This window comes from Lepus europaeus, chromosome 3 (assembly GCF_033115175.1).
Source record: "Lepus europaeus isolate LE1 chromosome 3, mLepTim1.pri, whole genome shotgun sequence".
Taxonomy (NCBI): domain Eukaryota; kingdom Metazoa; phylum Chordata; class Mammalia; order Lagomorpha; family Leporidae; genus Lepus; species Lepus europaeus.
The window spans coordinates 138688522-138703376 of NC_084829.1; the positions used below are offsets into that span (position 1 = coordinate 138688522).

The 14855-nt window shown below is 44.9% G+C and overlaps 1 protein-coding gene across 1 annotated transcript in view; it reads left to right on the plus strand.

The window, feature by feature from the left end:
• The window catches only part of ARFGEF3 (ARFGEF family member 3), a 183321-nt gene that overhangs the window by 150809 nt on the left and 17657 nt on the right, over positions 1–14855 (plus strand). Inside the window, exons 25-31 of the mRNA XM_062186827.1 lie at positions 2532–2635; positions 4564–4708; positions 6719–6847; positions 8890–9066; positions 10753–10867; positions 12278–12380; positions 12565–12696. Coding sequence (XP_062042811.1) covers positions 2532–2635; positions 4564–4708; positions 6719–6847; positions 8890–9066; positions 10753–10867; positions 12278–12380; positions 12565–12696 — 905 coding nt within the window. The remainder of the gene's footprint in view (positions 1–2531; positions 2636–4563; positions 4709–6718; positions 6848–8889; positions 9067–10752; positions 10868–12277; positions 12381–12564; positions 12697–14855) is intronic.

The window sequence follows — 14855 nt, forward strand, 5'->3', positions numbered from 1 at the left end:
TGGGTTGGGAAAGCAGTAGATGATAGCCCAAATCCTTGGGTCCCTGCACCTGAGAGAGAGACCTGGAAGAAGCTCCTGGCTCCTGGCTTCAAATTGGCACAGCTCCGGCAATTGCGGCCATCTGGGGCGTGCACCAGTGGATGGTAGACCTCTTTCTCTCTCTCTGCTCTGCCTCTCTGTAACTGTACCTCTCAAATAAATAAAATCTTTAAAAAAAATGGTAAAGAGACAGAAATCTTCCATCTACTAGCTAACTCCTCAAATGTCCATAGCAGCTTGGGGCTGGGCCAGGCTAAACCAGGAGTCAGGAACTCAATCTGAATCTTCCACTTGATCCATCATCTGCTGCCTCCCAGGGTGTACACTAGCAGGAAGCTGGATCAGAGGCAGAGCTGGCCCTCACGCCCAGGACTCCGAGGTGGGATGTGGTCATCCCAAGTGGCAAGTTAACCACAGCAGCCCCGAAACTTCATGTTCACCGTCCTAGTGGCCAGGAAGCCTGTGGTCGAGGCGCCAGCATAGTCCAGACCTGGTGAGGGCTCTGTGTGCTTCCCAGTCGGTGCCTTCTTGGTGCGTGCTCACCTAGCAGAGGGGGAGCAGCTCTCGGGCCTCCTTGGGGACACTGATCTCATTCACCTTTTCACACCATCACCTTGCTTATTAGGCTTCTTCTTTAATATTTTATTTATTTGAGAGGTAAAGTTACAGGGAGAGGGAGAGACAGAAGGTCTTCCATCTGATGGCCCACTCCCCAAATGGCCGCAATGGCCAGAGCTGTGCTGATCTGAAGCCAGGAGCCAGGTGCTTCTTCTGGGTCTCCCACGTGGGTGCAGGGGCCCAAGCACTTGGGCCATCTTCTACTGCTTTTTCAGGCCATAGCAGAGAGCTGGATTGGAAGAGGAGCAACCAGGACTTGAACCGGCACCCATATGGGATGGTTTCAACACATGAACTGGGGAAGGGGGAACACAAACATTCAGTCTACAGCAAGAGGGAAGTAAGGAATTCTCTGAACATTTAGACACGTTGATCTAATGTGAAATATTTGGATAGAGATGTCTGGCCACATGCTGGAAATGAAAGAGCTTATCTCAACAAGAAGCTGGGACTGAAAATGCAGAATTACCAGTGTGCCTATGGAGGATATTGACAAGACAGTTTCTAGTTTTTTCTGTGCATTATAAGGTGAAATTATGTGTACAGGACTTAGGGTCAGTGGGAAAGTCAGAGTCCCCTGTATAGCCTTGCTGCCTATGTCCCACTCAGCTCCAGGGAGGCGCCATTCTCACGGACTTCAGTGAGTCACACAGCAGCCACAGTAAACACACACACACTTTGTAATGTTCACTGTAATCAGCAACATAGGAAATGAATGTATTTTGATTTCTCACCTGCTTGTTTCAACATGCATTGACCTTGCATTTTTATATTTTAAGATACGTATGTGTGAAGCAGGACTGGCACACTGTGGCTTACGGGCCAGATGTGACCCACTGACAGTTTTTATGAATTAAGTTTCCTTGGAACAGAGCCGTGCTCACTTGTCAACTGCAGCTTTCCTGCTAAGTTTACAGTAGGGTTGAGAAGTTGTCAGGGAGGCAGTAGGATCTGCAAATCCTTACGTGTGAACTGTCTACCTTTTATCAAAAGAAACCACCACCAACAATCTAAAATATAAACAATGTTTATCTTTTTGTGTTGTTTTAAAGGGAAAACATTCCTCATTGCCTCTGAATTTTAACAAATGTCTAGTAATTATGTCTCCCTACCCACAGGGGAGATGCTAGTCAATCAGAAACAATTACAGTGCCATGGACTGAGTTTATAAAGTATAGAAACAGTTCATGGTATGAGAAGAAAACTCCTACATCTCCATTATTGTTTGCCTGTAGACAATGTAGGCATCCTTCTGTGGATATGTTACATCTCCAGATGTGCACCTAAAAACTCAGGATTCATTTCAATGTTAATTAAGCAGTCTTTGACCCCAGACCCCGGATGTTTACAGTCTTCCCAGAGCCTTCGTGTATCGTCAGCACTCAGTACCATGTGCGCACTGACAGTAAATGAGGTCCTTTTCCAAACAGAGAGGGAGAGGCTGAGCACTTCTCTATAGCCCAGGTCAGCGCTTGTCTTTGGGATCTTCCTCTGCCACCAACAGCGGGGCTCCGGGGAGCGGATGACAGTGTGCCTAAGTGCAGACACACACAGTCCAGCCCTGGGAAGTACCAGGGTAGAACGAGAAGAAACGAATGGCCATTGCTTTGTGAGAAGGGCACTTAGAAAACAGTATAAGCCAACGAAAGAACATGTCCAGGGTGGCCCCACTTAGATGCCACATATACCTATATGGGGCAGGGGTGCAAGGACTGAAAGGGCTCTTCTCGGGGTTGTGCCATTTGGGGCCACTTTTCTTCTCATTCCCCCTCTCTCTGGATTGTAGTAAATATTTGGAGAATGAACGCCAGGTGAGTACGTGGCTGTTCGGTTGCAAGGGTCATCTTGTATTTCTGTGTCCCGCACTCCTGCAGGGGAGGTGGACTGTAAGGAGATTGGAGACTGTGTCCCGGGAGCAGGAGCCACATCCACAGACCTGTGCCTGCCCGCCCTCGATTACCTGAGGCGCTGCTCACAGGTAGGGGAGAGGCCCGTGTGGAGTCCCCCAGGAGGTTCCCAGGCCACCAGGGGACTTCACAAAGTGCATAGCATATGTGAATTAGGAAGAACTTATGTAAGGAGGTTTTTTTTTTTTTTTTTTGCATAGAAATTATCTTTGAATTCCATTTTTGTGTCCCCCACAAACTTTTCAAAGCCTCCTCTGTGTGTGGATGCCTTTGGGTGAGGCCCAAGAGACAATGCTTCCAGCTCTGGCTCAGAGGAGATTGAGACGTGGATCTGTAGTCTCTGCTGTTGTCCCTGCTCTTTCTACAAAGGGAAGAAAATAATGGGCACAGGGGGGCGGGCTGGGGGGTGGCAAGGAGACCTGTGAAACGTCTTGCACACCGATGCCTGATCTACCACAGCCTCTGGCAACATCGGGCTATCAGGGCAAGGGTCACAAGGTCATGGGAGCCTTCATGAAGGTACTGAAAAGTGGAAGATGGGATGCCCAGGGTGCCATGTGATACTGGAAAAAAGAGGCAGGATGTGTTCCAACAAGACCCGGTTAAAGGCAGCCCATGGACTGCCCATCAGAGCTGCCACCTGGGCATCATCCTTACCTGTGGCTGATGCCTGACAATCTGGGCACCCACCTCCCTGCCAGCCCTTCCTCCCAGGCGTCGGGGACCACCCCTCTCAGCAGTTTTCCTCCTGTCTCCTCAGGTTGTGTCCCCAGGCCTCTTTGGGGCTTTTTGGGCCATCTCTACCTCATGATGGCGTTAATCCAAAGGACAGGTGGCCCCATGCCTCACCTGACAGGACCCCCTGCCTCGCAGAAACACCACGCTCACAGCTGCCTGGGACCAGGGCTGCGCCCTCGGCCTGGGCTGTCACCCCCACACCTCCATGTGACGGGCCCCATGTGCCACAGCTCATCAGAAGTGTCACCTCCTTGGCAGCTCCCTGCTAATGTCCCACACACACCCTGCACCCTCTTTCTCGTACCAGCTCTTGAGTTTTTCCTATCCTATGGACGTTGAAAATGTTATTTGTGAAGGGATTGTGGTCCACAGGCCCCGCAAGGACAGGAACTTTGTCTCTGTCATAGTCCAGAGTGGCCAAAGCAGGCAGGTTTTCTAATTCATGAAGCTTGGGAGTTTGGCCCGGTGCCAGTGACCTCTGGGGGACTGGACTTCAGCTGTGGAAGAAAAATAAGGAGCCCAGCCACTCTTCTGCACTACCTTTAAAAAAAAATTAATTTGAGAGGCAAGGAGAGCCCCCATGCACTGCTTCCCTTCCCAGATTCCCACAATGACTGGGGCTGGGCTGGTGCTAAAGCCAGGAACTCAGTCCATGTCTCCACTGGCTAGCAGGAGCCCAGTTATCTGAGCCATCACAGCTGCCTCCCAGAGTCACTGACAGGAAGCTGGAGTCAGGAGCCAGGTGTCAAACCCAGGTACTTGGACATGGGATGCAGGCACCGGAACCACCAAGCTAAGCTCTCCTTCTGGTATCCTCATCTCTCTCACCTGCCCACAAACGCCTCCATGTCCCCAATGTCTTGTGGCCCTGTTTCTGGAGCGTTGCATCAGGAGAATGGGAAATCAGGGCCTGGTAGCCCATTTGCCTAGCATCTTCTCAACGATTCCCATGGAACATTTCATCCCATAGGCAAAAAGTATAAAAATCTATAAAGCTCCTATGTAACCTTGATACCAAAACATTTCGCACTTTTCTGTTGCCATTGATTGCTATTTCATCTGCCTTGTGGGCTAGATGGCTCTTCTAAATTACCTTTTAAATACGAATCACAGCCAACCAATCTTAAAACTTGTATACACCAGAATGTTTCTAGTTTCCTGTCTCTCAGTTATTACTGGTGTATAATATTACTGTTCTTTAACACCCAGAGTGTAGCTTCCTCCAATAGATAACTGCGGTTTTTTTTGTTTTTGTTTTTAGTTATTGGCCAAAATATACAAAATGCCCTTGAAGCCAATATTCCTCAGTGGGCGACTCGCTAGCTTGCCACGAAGACTCCAGGAGCAGTCAGCAAGCAGTGAGGATGGAATGGAATCAGTCCTGGCTGATTTTGATGACGACACTGGTAAGTTAATTGAACTAAACCAAGAAATTTGCTATTTTCATACCCCCAGCTTAAACGGTAGGTAGCTAATAGTTGGTAAAAAGGAACATCCATTTTTGTTGTGTGTTTTTTTGTTTTTTTTTTTTTTTTTTTTTTTTATCAAAACAGGTTTACCTAAAGCTGCCATGACTTTCCAAACGTGTCCTTTTACAGTCAGTGCCTCCAAATCTGTCCTTTTCGGATACTTCTATCTAAAAACAGTGCAAATTCGCAAATTCCTCTCAGTGTGTTCTCTGAATTCAGCAAACTGGAATGCATGGCGCTGGGGCACTGGTACATAAATCGGCTGGACTTGTCCTTAGTATCTTTTCAGAAAACACAGTCATTACATAAATAATTCCTGCAGGACTTTTTAGTTAGAGACTGGGGAAATTAAGCCATTACTGAACAGAGTTTGTGACAGGTGAAGCTGAAGGCTCAGGAAAAGAATGATTTGAGAGTCTGTTTCAAACTAGTTCCCCTGCAATGTCGTGTGGCTCGGAGTTTAATTGGGTACTTTAGATAACTGTCAGATGGATTAACTCCTTCTCATACCCAGCGTCTTCTGTCTCAGGAGAAAAGGAAATGTTAAATGATACCCTTCCATAGATCTAACTTCTGAGCATAGGTGGTTTCAAATTCATCAATTTTGCCAAAGGACTTTTAGGGGGAAGTTTTTAAATGTGTTCCAGTTCATTTTTAATTTTTAACATATTTTGCTGTTACAAATTCATTTATGGGGGTGGCTGGGAGATTTTGTTTTCAATAGAGAATATAAACAGTCAATCCTCACTAGTTCAGATGAGTCACAGGAAAGAACTATAGGAAAAAATAAACATCTGTTGTAGGGAACAATTAAAGGAATGGAAACTGGCAAGATTTTGCCTAACAGAGGTATCATTTTAATGATTAGGTAAGAGTAATTTTTACTTAGCATTTCAGCCTCCAGCTTAGATAATTATAAGCAGAAGCTAATGTTGTTTATGTCTAATACGTTCTTTTAAACAGTTGTAAATGCTGTATATGTAACAGTGAGTGTTCCCCTTTCCACTGGGGCAAAGTAGTCACCAATTTCTTTTTTCTAGAAAGCATACCCACCTAGAGTTTCCCATATTATCAATTCATTGAGACTTTGTTATAAATATGTATGAAACATAGATCAGAAAAAAAGGACAAGAGCTTTAAGTTAGTATTAAAAATTAAACAGTTCTCAGCATTGAGATATTCTGAAATGATATTCTTGTTTCCAAAGGCAAATAATCCCTGCCCAACCATGGAAATTTCAGATATACAAAACCAGACACATACAAAATACACAGGAGGGGTATTCAGGAAGTTCAAGGAAAATGTATATTTTGAAAAAAAAACTATGCATGGATTTCAAATTGTTTTGCAGCAAAATAGATTTATCTGAAACATCTGTAAATGTTTCAGTATGGGTTATTTAAAGATAACAGAACATAACCACAATGCCAATATCCCTTCTGAAAATTAACAGTAACTTGCCCGGGGCTGGGGTGAGGGAAAAATGGGAAGTTCCTTAGAAACCGTTAACAGAGTTTTTGTTTGAAGGAATAAAAATGGTCTGGAAGCAGTAGTGATAGTTTGCACAGCATCGTGCATGTAATCAACGTCACTAAACCTTTAGTGTGTATAAAATGGCTATTTGTTATAAATATGTACCACAGTAAGTTTTTTCTTTTTAAAGAAAAGATTAAGGTAATAGAACGGAAAGAATATTCTATGATTTTTGCTATCAGCAGCTTCCAAGATATCTGACAGCACCATCAATGTAGTGAATTTACATGCCATAATCACAATTTTATTAAAGGGGAGTAAGGAAGAAAGGTGAGCAGTTTCATTGCTTTGTCAAAACATCCGAGCCATACCCTGCCCACGTTCAGAGACACGGAGGGCTCATGCAGTGGGTGGCACCACTGTTGTGCACTAGGTTTACCTGGATGTCATAGAGGTGTGCTTTGCGGCCAACAGGTCTCATTGAAGTCTGGATCATCCTGCTGGAGCAGCTGACGGCAGCTGTGTCCAACTGTCCACGACAGCACCAACCGCCAACCTTGGATTTACTCTTCGAGCTGTTGAGAGATGTCACCAAAACACCTGGTAAATAGTTCTGTGCCTGCTTTGGGGGACACTTGTTACATAACTTTTCCCAGGAAAATACTTCTGTTGGATGTCTACCCGTTTTTACTCTTGGCTAGACTTGGGACAAAGCTCTACACATAATAGATGTTCAATAAATATACGGATACTTCAAAAAGTTTGTAGAAAATGGAATTAAAATGTGTTTATTTTGGTGCAAAAAAAATAGAAAATTCACTTAAGAATCTTAAAATTCATGACAAATGCATACTATGAAAAACTCTGCATAGGTTTCAAAAATTTGGTGCACCAAAATAAACTTATCTTCTAGTTTCATTTTTCCACCAACTTTTTGATGTACCCTTGTATTTGTTAAGTGGCTGTGATATGTGATATTTAAGATATATCCTGTGTATTATTTACATTTCTCCCAGGTCGTTAGCTAATTGCAGGGGAGCCCCACATTAATTGGGCCAAGGCTATGGTATCAGTGTCCCCAGAGAGCCAGCTGGCTTTGCCATGTCCATGATCACAGCCTTCCTCCTTGGCCAGATCTTGCAGTACATGCTCTCAGCCCCAGAGCTGTCTGTAGGGCTCACCAGGTCGACCATTCACATGTCACTCACAGACACATGCAGTGTTAACACAACATTCTGTTTAGATAAAGGTCAAAGAGGACCAGATTTGGAAACAGACATTTGGTGCTCACCTACCACGGTCCCTTGATTGTATAAGGGAAGAATGGCCCTTAGGAATGTATTTCTTGTTCTGAATTAAACAAGTCTAGCATATACAGTTAATAGAGATTTTAGTTTTTCTAAAAGAATCAGAACCCCAAATGAAACCATTAATTCCAAGAATGAAGTCTGTGTTCATCTTCATGAAAATTTGCTCATTGATACTATTTCCAAATCCATAGCAAAGTTTATTTTCAGGAAAAGATACTGGAGCTACTCCTACATGTTAAAAAGAAGAAGAAGAAGGTATTTTATAGAATTAACTGTTTGCCACTATTTCTACATATGTTTCACTGGTCAGTACCATTTTCTGCTTTCAAATTAATTCCCACGAAATGTGTGATGAGCATTTAACCCAATAATTCCTCTCATAGGCATGTGTCATCCAAAGAATTTAACAGTGATGGAGACAAAAATGTGTATGTGTTTGCTAAAACAACTCAAATACCAAAAAATTTATGAACAAGCTAAATAAATTATGGTAAAGTGTATAAATATTCTGCAGACACTAAAATTAATATTTGTGAACAATACTTAATGATGTGACTAATACAGGGATTATATTAATGTTTAGGTACTAGAGAATCCTCACAACTCTGAACTTTTACATATTTATAAATACACCAAAAGGAAATATATCAAAATGTGGTTATCTCTCTGGGTGATGGTTTTCCTTCTTTCAATTTTCACATAAGTCCCATGTTTATTATAAAGAGGATAACTTGCTTTTGTAATTCAAATTTTTAAAAATCTATCAACACTTCTGCAAGGCAGCACAAAGCTTCCTTATAGCATTGCCTGTAAAGCAAAAAATGCCAGACATCTTAACTATCCCTCAGAGAATGGAGAAGTACACTGTGGCAGTGACCCAGAATGGAAATAGCATGTGACAGTAAAAATGAGGAACAGCTAAATTTGCTAACCAACATACAGAACACAGTTTACATTACACCGTTTACATAAAAGTAAGTTGGAAAAACACAGCTCTGTATTTCTGTTTTTATATAAACACATGCTCCTACATTTTAAAGGGGTCTGGTCTTATATGCATAAATGTATCTGCTTATATCTGGGGGCCCAGAGTTGATCTAGTGATATTTTAGCTTTATTAAATACCTAAATTTTATATGAGTGTAATCCATCACTAAAACCAGGCAGAAACAAAATAGAAAAATGCCCTTGATATTCCCCAGTCACTGGTAAATTCTTTTGCCCTGCACTTGCTCAGAGAATGGGGAGATCCTTCGAGAGAGACCAGCATTGCCAAGCAATGACAAGAACTTGCCACGTGAGGGTGTGATCCTGATGCCACCTTCTCTTTTCCAGGTCCAGGGTTTGGAATCTATGCAGTTGTCCACCTCCTCCTTCCTGTGATGGCCCTCTGGCTCCGCCGTAGCCATAAAGACCACTCCTACTGGGATGTGGCCTCTGCTAATTTCAAGCACGCCATTGGTCTGTCCTGCGAGCTGGTGGTGGAACACATTCAAAGCTTTCTGCACTCAGGTAGCCACAGCACCAGTGCGGTTTATTGTGGGTCTTCCTGGAAGGCAGCTGCCTTGTCTAAAAGTGTCTCATAAATGCCTAAGGCAAACACCGGTGCATGATTTTTGCCCGGGGAATGATTATCAGTGCCAGCCTTTTAATACTATATTACCAAAGAGAAAACTGATACCTGTATGTCCTCTGTGAAATCACCAAAGTACTCGAAATAAATATCTGGTTAAAATTAATATCTGTGGGGTGGGCGCTGAGGCCCAGCAGGTTAGCTGCCATGTAAGGCACCTGCAGCCCAGATCAGAGTGCTGGGTGGAGACATGGCTGTTCCACTTCTGATCCAGTTGCCTGAGAGTGCATCTTTGAAGGCAGCAGATGATGGCTCAAGAGCTTGGGTCCCTGTCACCCGTGTGGGAGACCCTGAATGGTGTTCTAGGCTTCAGCCTGACCCCTCCTTGGCTGTTGTGGCCATTTGGGGAGTGAACCGGCAAATGTAAGATGAGTCGCTCGCTCTCCCTCTTAAGTAGATAAAAATAAACATTTTAAAATATTATATTTTTAGAAAAACTAATAAGCAGGTCTAGTGTGTCTATGCATTAAGAGGGGAAAGGCAAGTTTAAGGATGCAACAAACTGAAAAATGAAGAAATACCCTTGTAGCCTGTTAGTGGGGAAGGGTGTGTCCTGTTTCATCTGAGGAGTTTAAGTGGAGGAGACAAGGCTGTAGAAAAGCCTTCAAGTATTTCCAAGAAGTTGCTTCACTGACTAGTGATGCAGAGAAGTTTCTCCATGTCTGTGGAAGTGTGGGGCGGATAACAGACTGATGTCCTCAGATGGAGAGGGACCTCAAGACTGCGGTAATCTGCCCGTTTTAATATCAGTGGAGCCTCTCTTGTGAAATATAAATCCTTGCTCATGAAGGGAAGATGTGGAAGCCATCAGGGTTATAAATAGAAGGCAAGACACTCAGAAGTGTAATAAAGGTTCCCTTGTGGGAGAAGACAGACATACCAAAGAGAACATGGACCCCAAGGGAGAGCCACAAAGCAAACAACCTGTGTTTCTACTCAGCTGTGCAAAGACAATTTGACCTGCCATAGCGAACACTGAGAAAGGAAACACGCGTACCCCAAGGGCTTGGTGTTGACCTGACCATTGCTTTGCATGGCATGGACCCCTGGAGGATTCTGTCACATCACACGACCTTGTGGAAAGAACAGATGTGTTCCTTGAATTGGACGAAGAATACGTGATTTTTGGAAATCTGATTTTCTCTAGTCTGTGGATAGTGTGGAGACTGAAGCAAGACTGTTTTTTTTTTTTTTTTCCTTTTCCAAAAATTTAATTCAGCTATCAGCAGCAGGGGAAGTATATTTTCCCATTTTTAAAGAATTTCAATTGTTTGGTTTAGATGGAATATATATTTAACTGGAAAATGCACTTCAATACATAAAGGTAAACCACATTGGTATATCTAGAGATGGATGGAACAAACTGAAATTGGGTACAAATCCAAGAGGAGAGTTGTGGTTTTGCTGGTTATCTGGGAGGTGTTGATATTTTTCTCATTGTTCTTTCACCCAGACATTTATGCATTTGTTAATCACTCAGACTTTCCTCTTTTGCACCATGGACATTTCAGTCTACCCTGGCAAACTGGAGTTCACTGAAACCCTGATTTCACTTTTTCCCGTAGACATCCGGTACGAGAGCATGATCAACACCATGCTGAAGGACCTCTTTGAGTTGCTTGTAGCGTGTGTGGCCAAGCCCACAGAAACCATCTCCAGAGTGGGCTGCTCCTGCATTAGGTGAGAAGGTGGCTCCCTAGTTTTCCACAAAGTTGGGGTTTTGATTATGAAAAGTATGAAATTAAGTTACCTTCTGTGGTAGTGACCCCCTCTTTGGATTGTTATTTTCTTACTATTCCTTCCTTCCTTCCTCCATTCCTTTTTCTTTGTGAAAGAGAGAAGGAGAGACAGAGGTCTTCCATCCACTAATTCACCTCTCAAATGCCCACAACAGCTGAGGCTGGGCCAAGAAGAAGATAGGAACCAAGAACTCCATCTGGGTCTCCTGCATGGGTGGTGGTTGTCCAAGCTCTTGGACCATTATCTGCTGCCTCGCAGGTGCATTAGTAGGAAGCAGAACTGGAAAGAGGTGGGACCCAATCCCAGACACTCTGTTAGGGGATGCATGTGTCTCAAGAGCCAGCTTAACCCACAGTGCCTGCCCCTCGACTGTTTTCTATAAGTAAAACATGGCTGTGTGCTAACAGTGGTTCTTCATTATACAATTCAGTTGGCAAATATTGTGTAAAATTTTATACAGGGGCTGGTGCTGTGGAGTAGAGGACTAAGCCTCTGCCTGCAGTGCCACGTGGAGTCCCGGCTGCTCCACTTCCTATCCAGCTCCAGCTAATGCACCTGGGAGAGTAGCAGAAGATGGATGGCCCAAGTACTTGGGCCCCTGCATCCATGTGGGAGATTCGAAAGAAGCTCCTGGCCCAGCCCAGGCTGTTGCAGCCATTTGGGGACTGAAGCAGCAAGTGGAAGATCAATTCTCTCTCTCCAAAAAAAGAAAGACTCTGGTTAACAGAAAGCAATATAAACTAGGGTCTCCACCCTACAACAGCTTGTAGCCTATGCAAAAATGACAGAACAGAGGGATGGTCTCATGAAAAATGGTAACTGTGATGAGAAACTGCGAAATGCAAGCAAGGACAGGCGGCCCGGGGAGTAAGACGATTAGCAAGCGCTGCCTCTGAGACTTGATCACAAGGCTCCAAGGTGGGTAGGTGAGGACTCCACACAGGAGAACAGAATGCACAAATGCATGGAGCTGAGAGTCTTAAGGACAACAAGAAGGGTTTGGTTTTGAATGTTCATTATTTGTAGAGGAGTGGTGGAAAATGGGGCTAGAATGGAAAAATGAGTACAGAATACACACACACACACACATATGCATTGCCTAAGTCTCTGCCTTGGCATGTCTGTACTGAGGATCCATTACTGTTTCTATCTGAAAGTGGTTCAGGAAATAGGATGCTGACATAGCATTTTGATAATCGGATACTAGATGGGCAGTGGCAAGAGTGTTAAGACACAGGCAGACTTGGAAGGAAACCACAGAATAAACCCATGCGTGAGTCTCCGATGACCTACATTTGTGACAACACCAAATGCAAGGATTCTAGCCTTTTTCCTTGGTGCTTTTGGCAGGTACGTGCTGGTGACAGCTGGCCCCGTGTTCACCGAGGAAATGTGGCGGCTCGCCTGCTGTGCCCTGCAGGATGCCTTCTCCGCCACCCTCAAACCTGTGAAGGTAAATTGCTGGGAGTGGAGTGCCAGGGCAAGGCCCTCCTCTCTGGCTCCCTGGATGTCTCACAGAGGCTGAGAACGAAGTGGCTCGATCAGAACGTGGGTCCTGGCACAGTGACAGTGTCAGAGCCAAGGCAGGGCACCGTGGGCCGGGGTGCCTGCCGTGAACGTGTGCTGTCTCTCCCCAGGACCTGCTGGGCTGCTTCCACAGTGGCACGGAGAGCTTCAGTGGGGAAGGCTGCCAGGTGCGCGTGGCCGCCCCCTCCTCCTCCCCGAGCGCCGAGGCTGAGTACTGGCGCATCCGAGCCATGGCCCAACAGGTAAGGGCAGGGGCGTTCCTCTCGGGGCTCCTGAGGCGTGTCTGGGAGTCTTGTACCACCAAACTGCCTTTCATTGCCCCAGAGACAAATACAGCCAGCCTTCAAAATGTTCATGCATATAGGTGTATTGTGAAAGCACAATGTATGCATTTCAAAAATGTTTAAATCAAAGTAAATTTTTAATTCCATTTTTCCACAAGCTTTTGGAAGTCCCTTCATTCCCCCTGGTGCTGATCTTTCATTATTACGATTCTTTACCAGGACTGACTGTGCCCAGTCACCAGCATTCCCTCCTTTCTCTCCTCTCCTGCTTGGTGCATCCCTCCGGCACCCACATCCACTAGGGTCTTCTGTGTAGCCCTTGTACCTTACTTGCAACCTGCTGGGACTTCTAATAACTATGTGTTTAAATATTGTTATTACTGCTAGGCTGTGAATTCCACAGGAATCATAAACTCATTTTTTTCCTTATAGTTCCCAAAAAGAACCTAGAGCTTAACATGCAAAGATGGCTTAATCATTTGAGCTGAATGTAGCTGAGCGTTAACACCGAGTGTACTCACCCAAGCAGGAATCACCGTGTACCAGTAGCTTTTTCTTACTAAAACACATACAAGAAGTCACAAATGTGGGTTGTGAGGATCTAAGGACAGAGAGCATATTCTGTATGTTTACCTTGGGATTCCTAGAGCAACATACTGGCTGAATCACTGAACTACCAAGAAACAAAAGGTCTTGCAACATGAGCGCAAGCTACAGTGGACCCTGGAACACCTCGGTGTCACAGCCATCTGCTAGAGAAGCCTGCGTGCTTTCTTCAGCACTACATCTGAGTGCAGTCCCTGAGTTCACATAAATTCATTAACCATGCTGTTCACAATGCTAAAGAAAGAAAACCAACGAAATCCCCAGCACTCCCTTTCACAGTAGCGGCAGACATGCTCAAACTGTGTCTTCCTAAAAAGCTGCTTTGCATGTGCATATGTGTGTGATGGGTGCTTAAATAAGCACCTGGCTCCTGCCATCAGAACAGCGCGGTGCGCCGGCCGCAGCGCGCTACCGCGGCGGCCATTAGAGGGTGAACCAACGGCAAAGGAAGACCTTTCTCTCTGTCTCTCTCTCACTGTCCACTCTGCCTGTCAAAAAAAAAAAAAAATAGTAAATGCACAAAGTATATCAGCTATCAGATTTGAATTATAATAAAATGAGGTACAAGGTATGGTCTAAAGGCTCCGTTTCCCTAAAAGATTTTTTTCAATTCTTGATCAATTTTCCCCTTAGTGCACTAATCATCTAGGAGCCCCAGATTACAACTCCAGGACCTTCCCATTGTCAGCAGAGATGTTTCCTGGCCAGAGTGGCTTCTGCAGGGCTCTCCCAGCCATCCCTAAGCAGTGGGACAAGATCCTCCCACCTGCAGCTTGTCCTGTCCACTACAGAGCACAGTCATACCACTCTGAGATGGGAGGCGTCTGGGGCTTTGAAAGGGAGTACCGAGGGCCAGTCTGCAGAAGCCAGGCTGGGAGAAGTGTTGGGAGCCTGCAAGGAATCGCCACTTGCAACAGGAAGGCATTTATGGGGGCTGGGAGCTCACAAGTGAGGGGTCCCCCACAAGGAGAGCAGCCCTGGACAGGGGGCTCTTGCATCTGGTACAGAGAGAAGCCACACGTGTGCACACAGTAGCCTTTCTGGCCCTGTCAGCGAGAACACGAACATCCCAACACAATCCTCTTAAAGAGAGCATCAACGGAGAATGACAGGGAACTGTCTGGTGAATCTTTCACTTTAATATTTGTCTCCCCAAGTCCCAAACTTTCCTCCTGTAATCACTCCTAAGATAGCTCAGTATTCAATCAGCTGATAACTCCTACGAGATTTGGAAAGAAAAGGTTTCCTTAAAAACAGTCGGACATTTCCAAATGTATTTTAAGCCATGTGAAGTGAAATCATGCGGCTCAGAGATCAAGTCAGTGGCTACTAGTTTTAGTCACCTGAGCTGTAGTCCGCTGCAGTAGTGTGGCCACATCAGTATTCCTGGCAGGAGAATTCCTAATTAATTCCTTATCCCTGCATTGGATATAACAGGATACCAAACAGATATCAAAATGAGAGATGATCTTTTGCAAACACAGTCCCTTTTTATTTACTCTTAATTAATA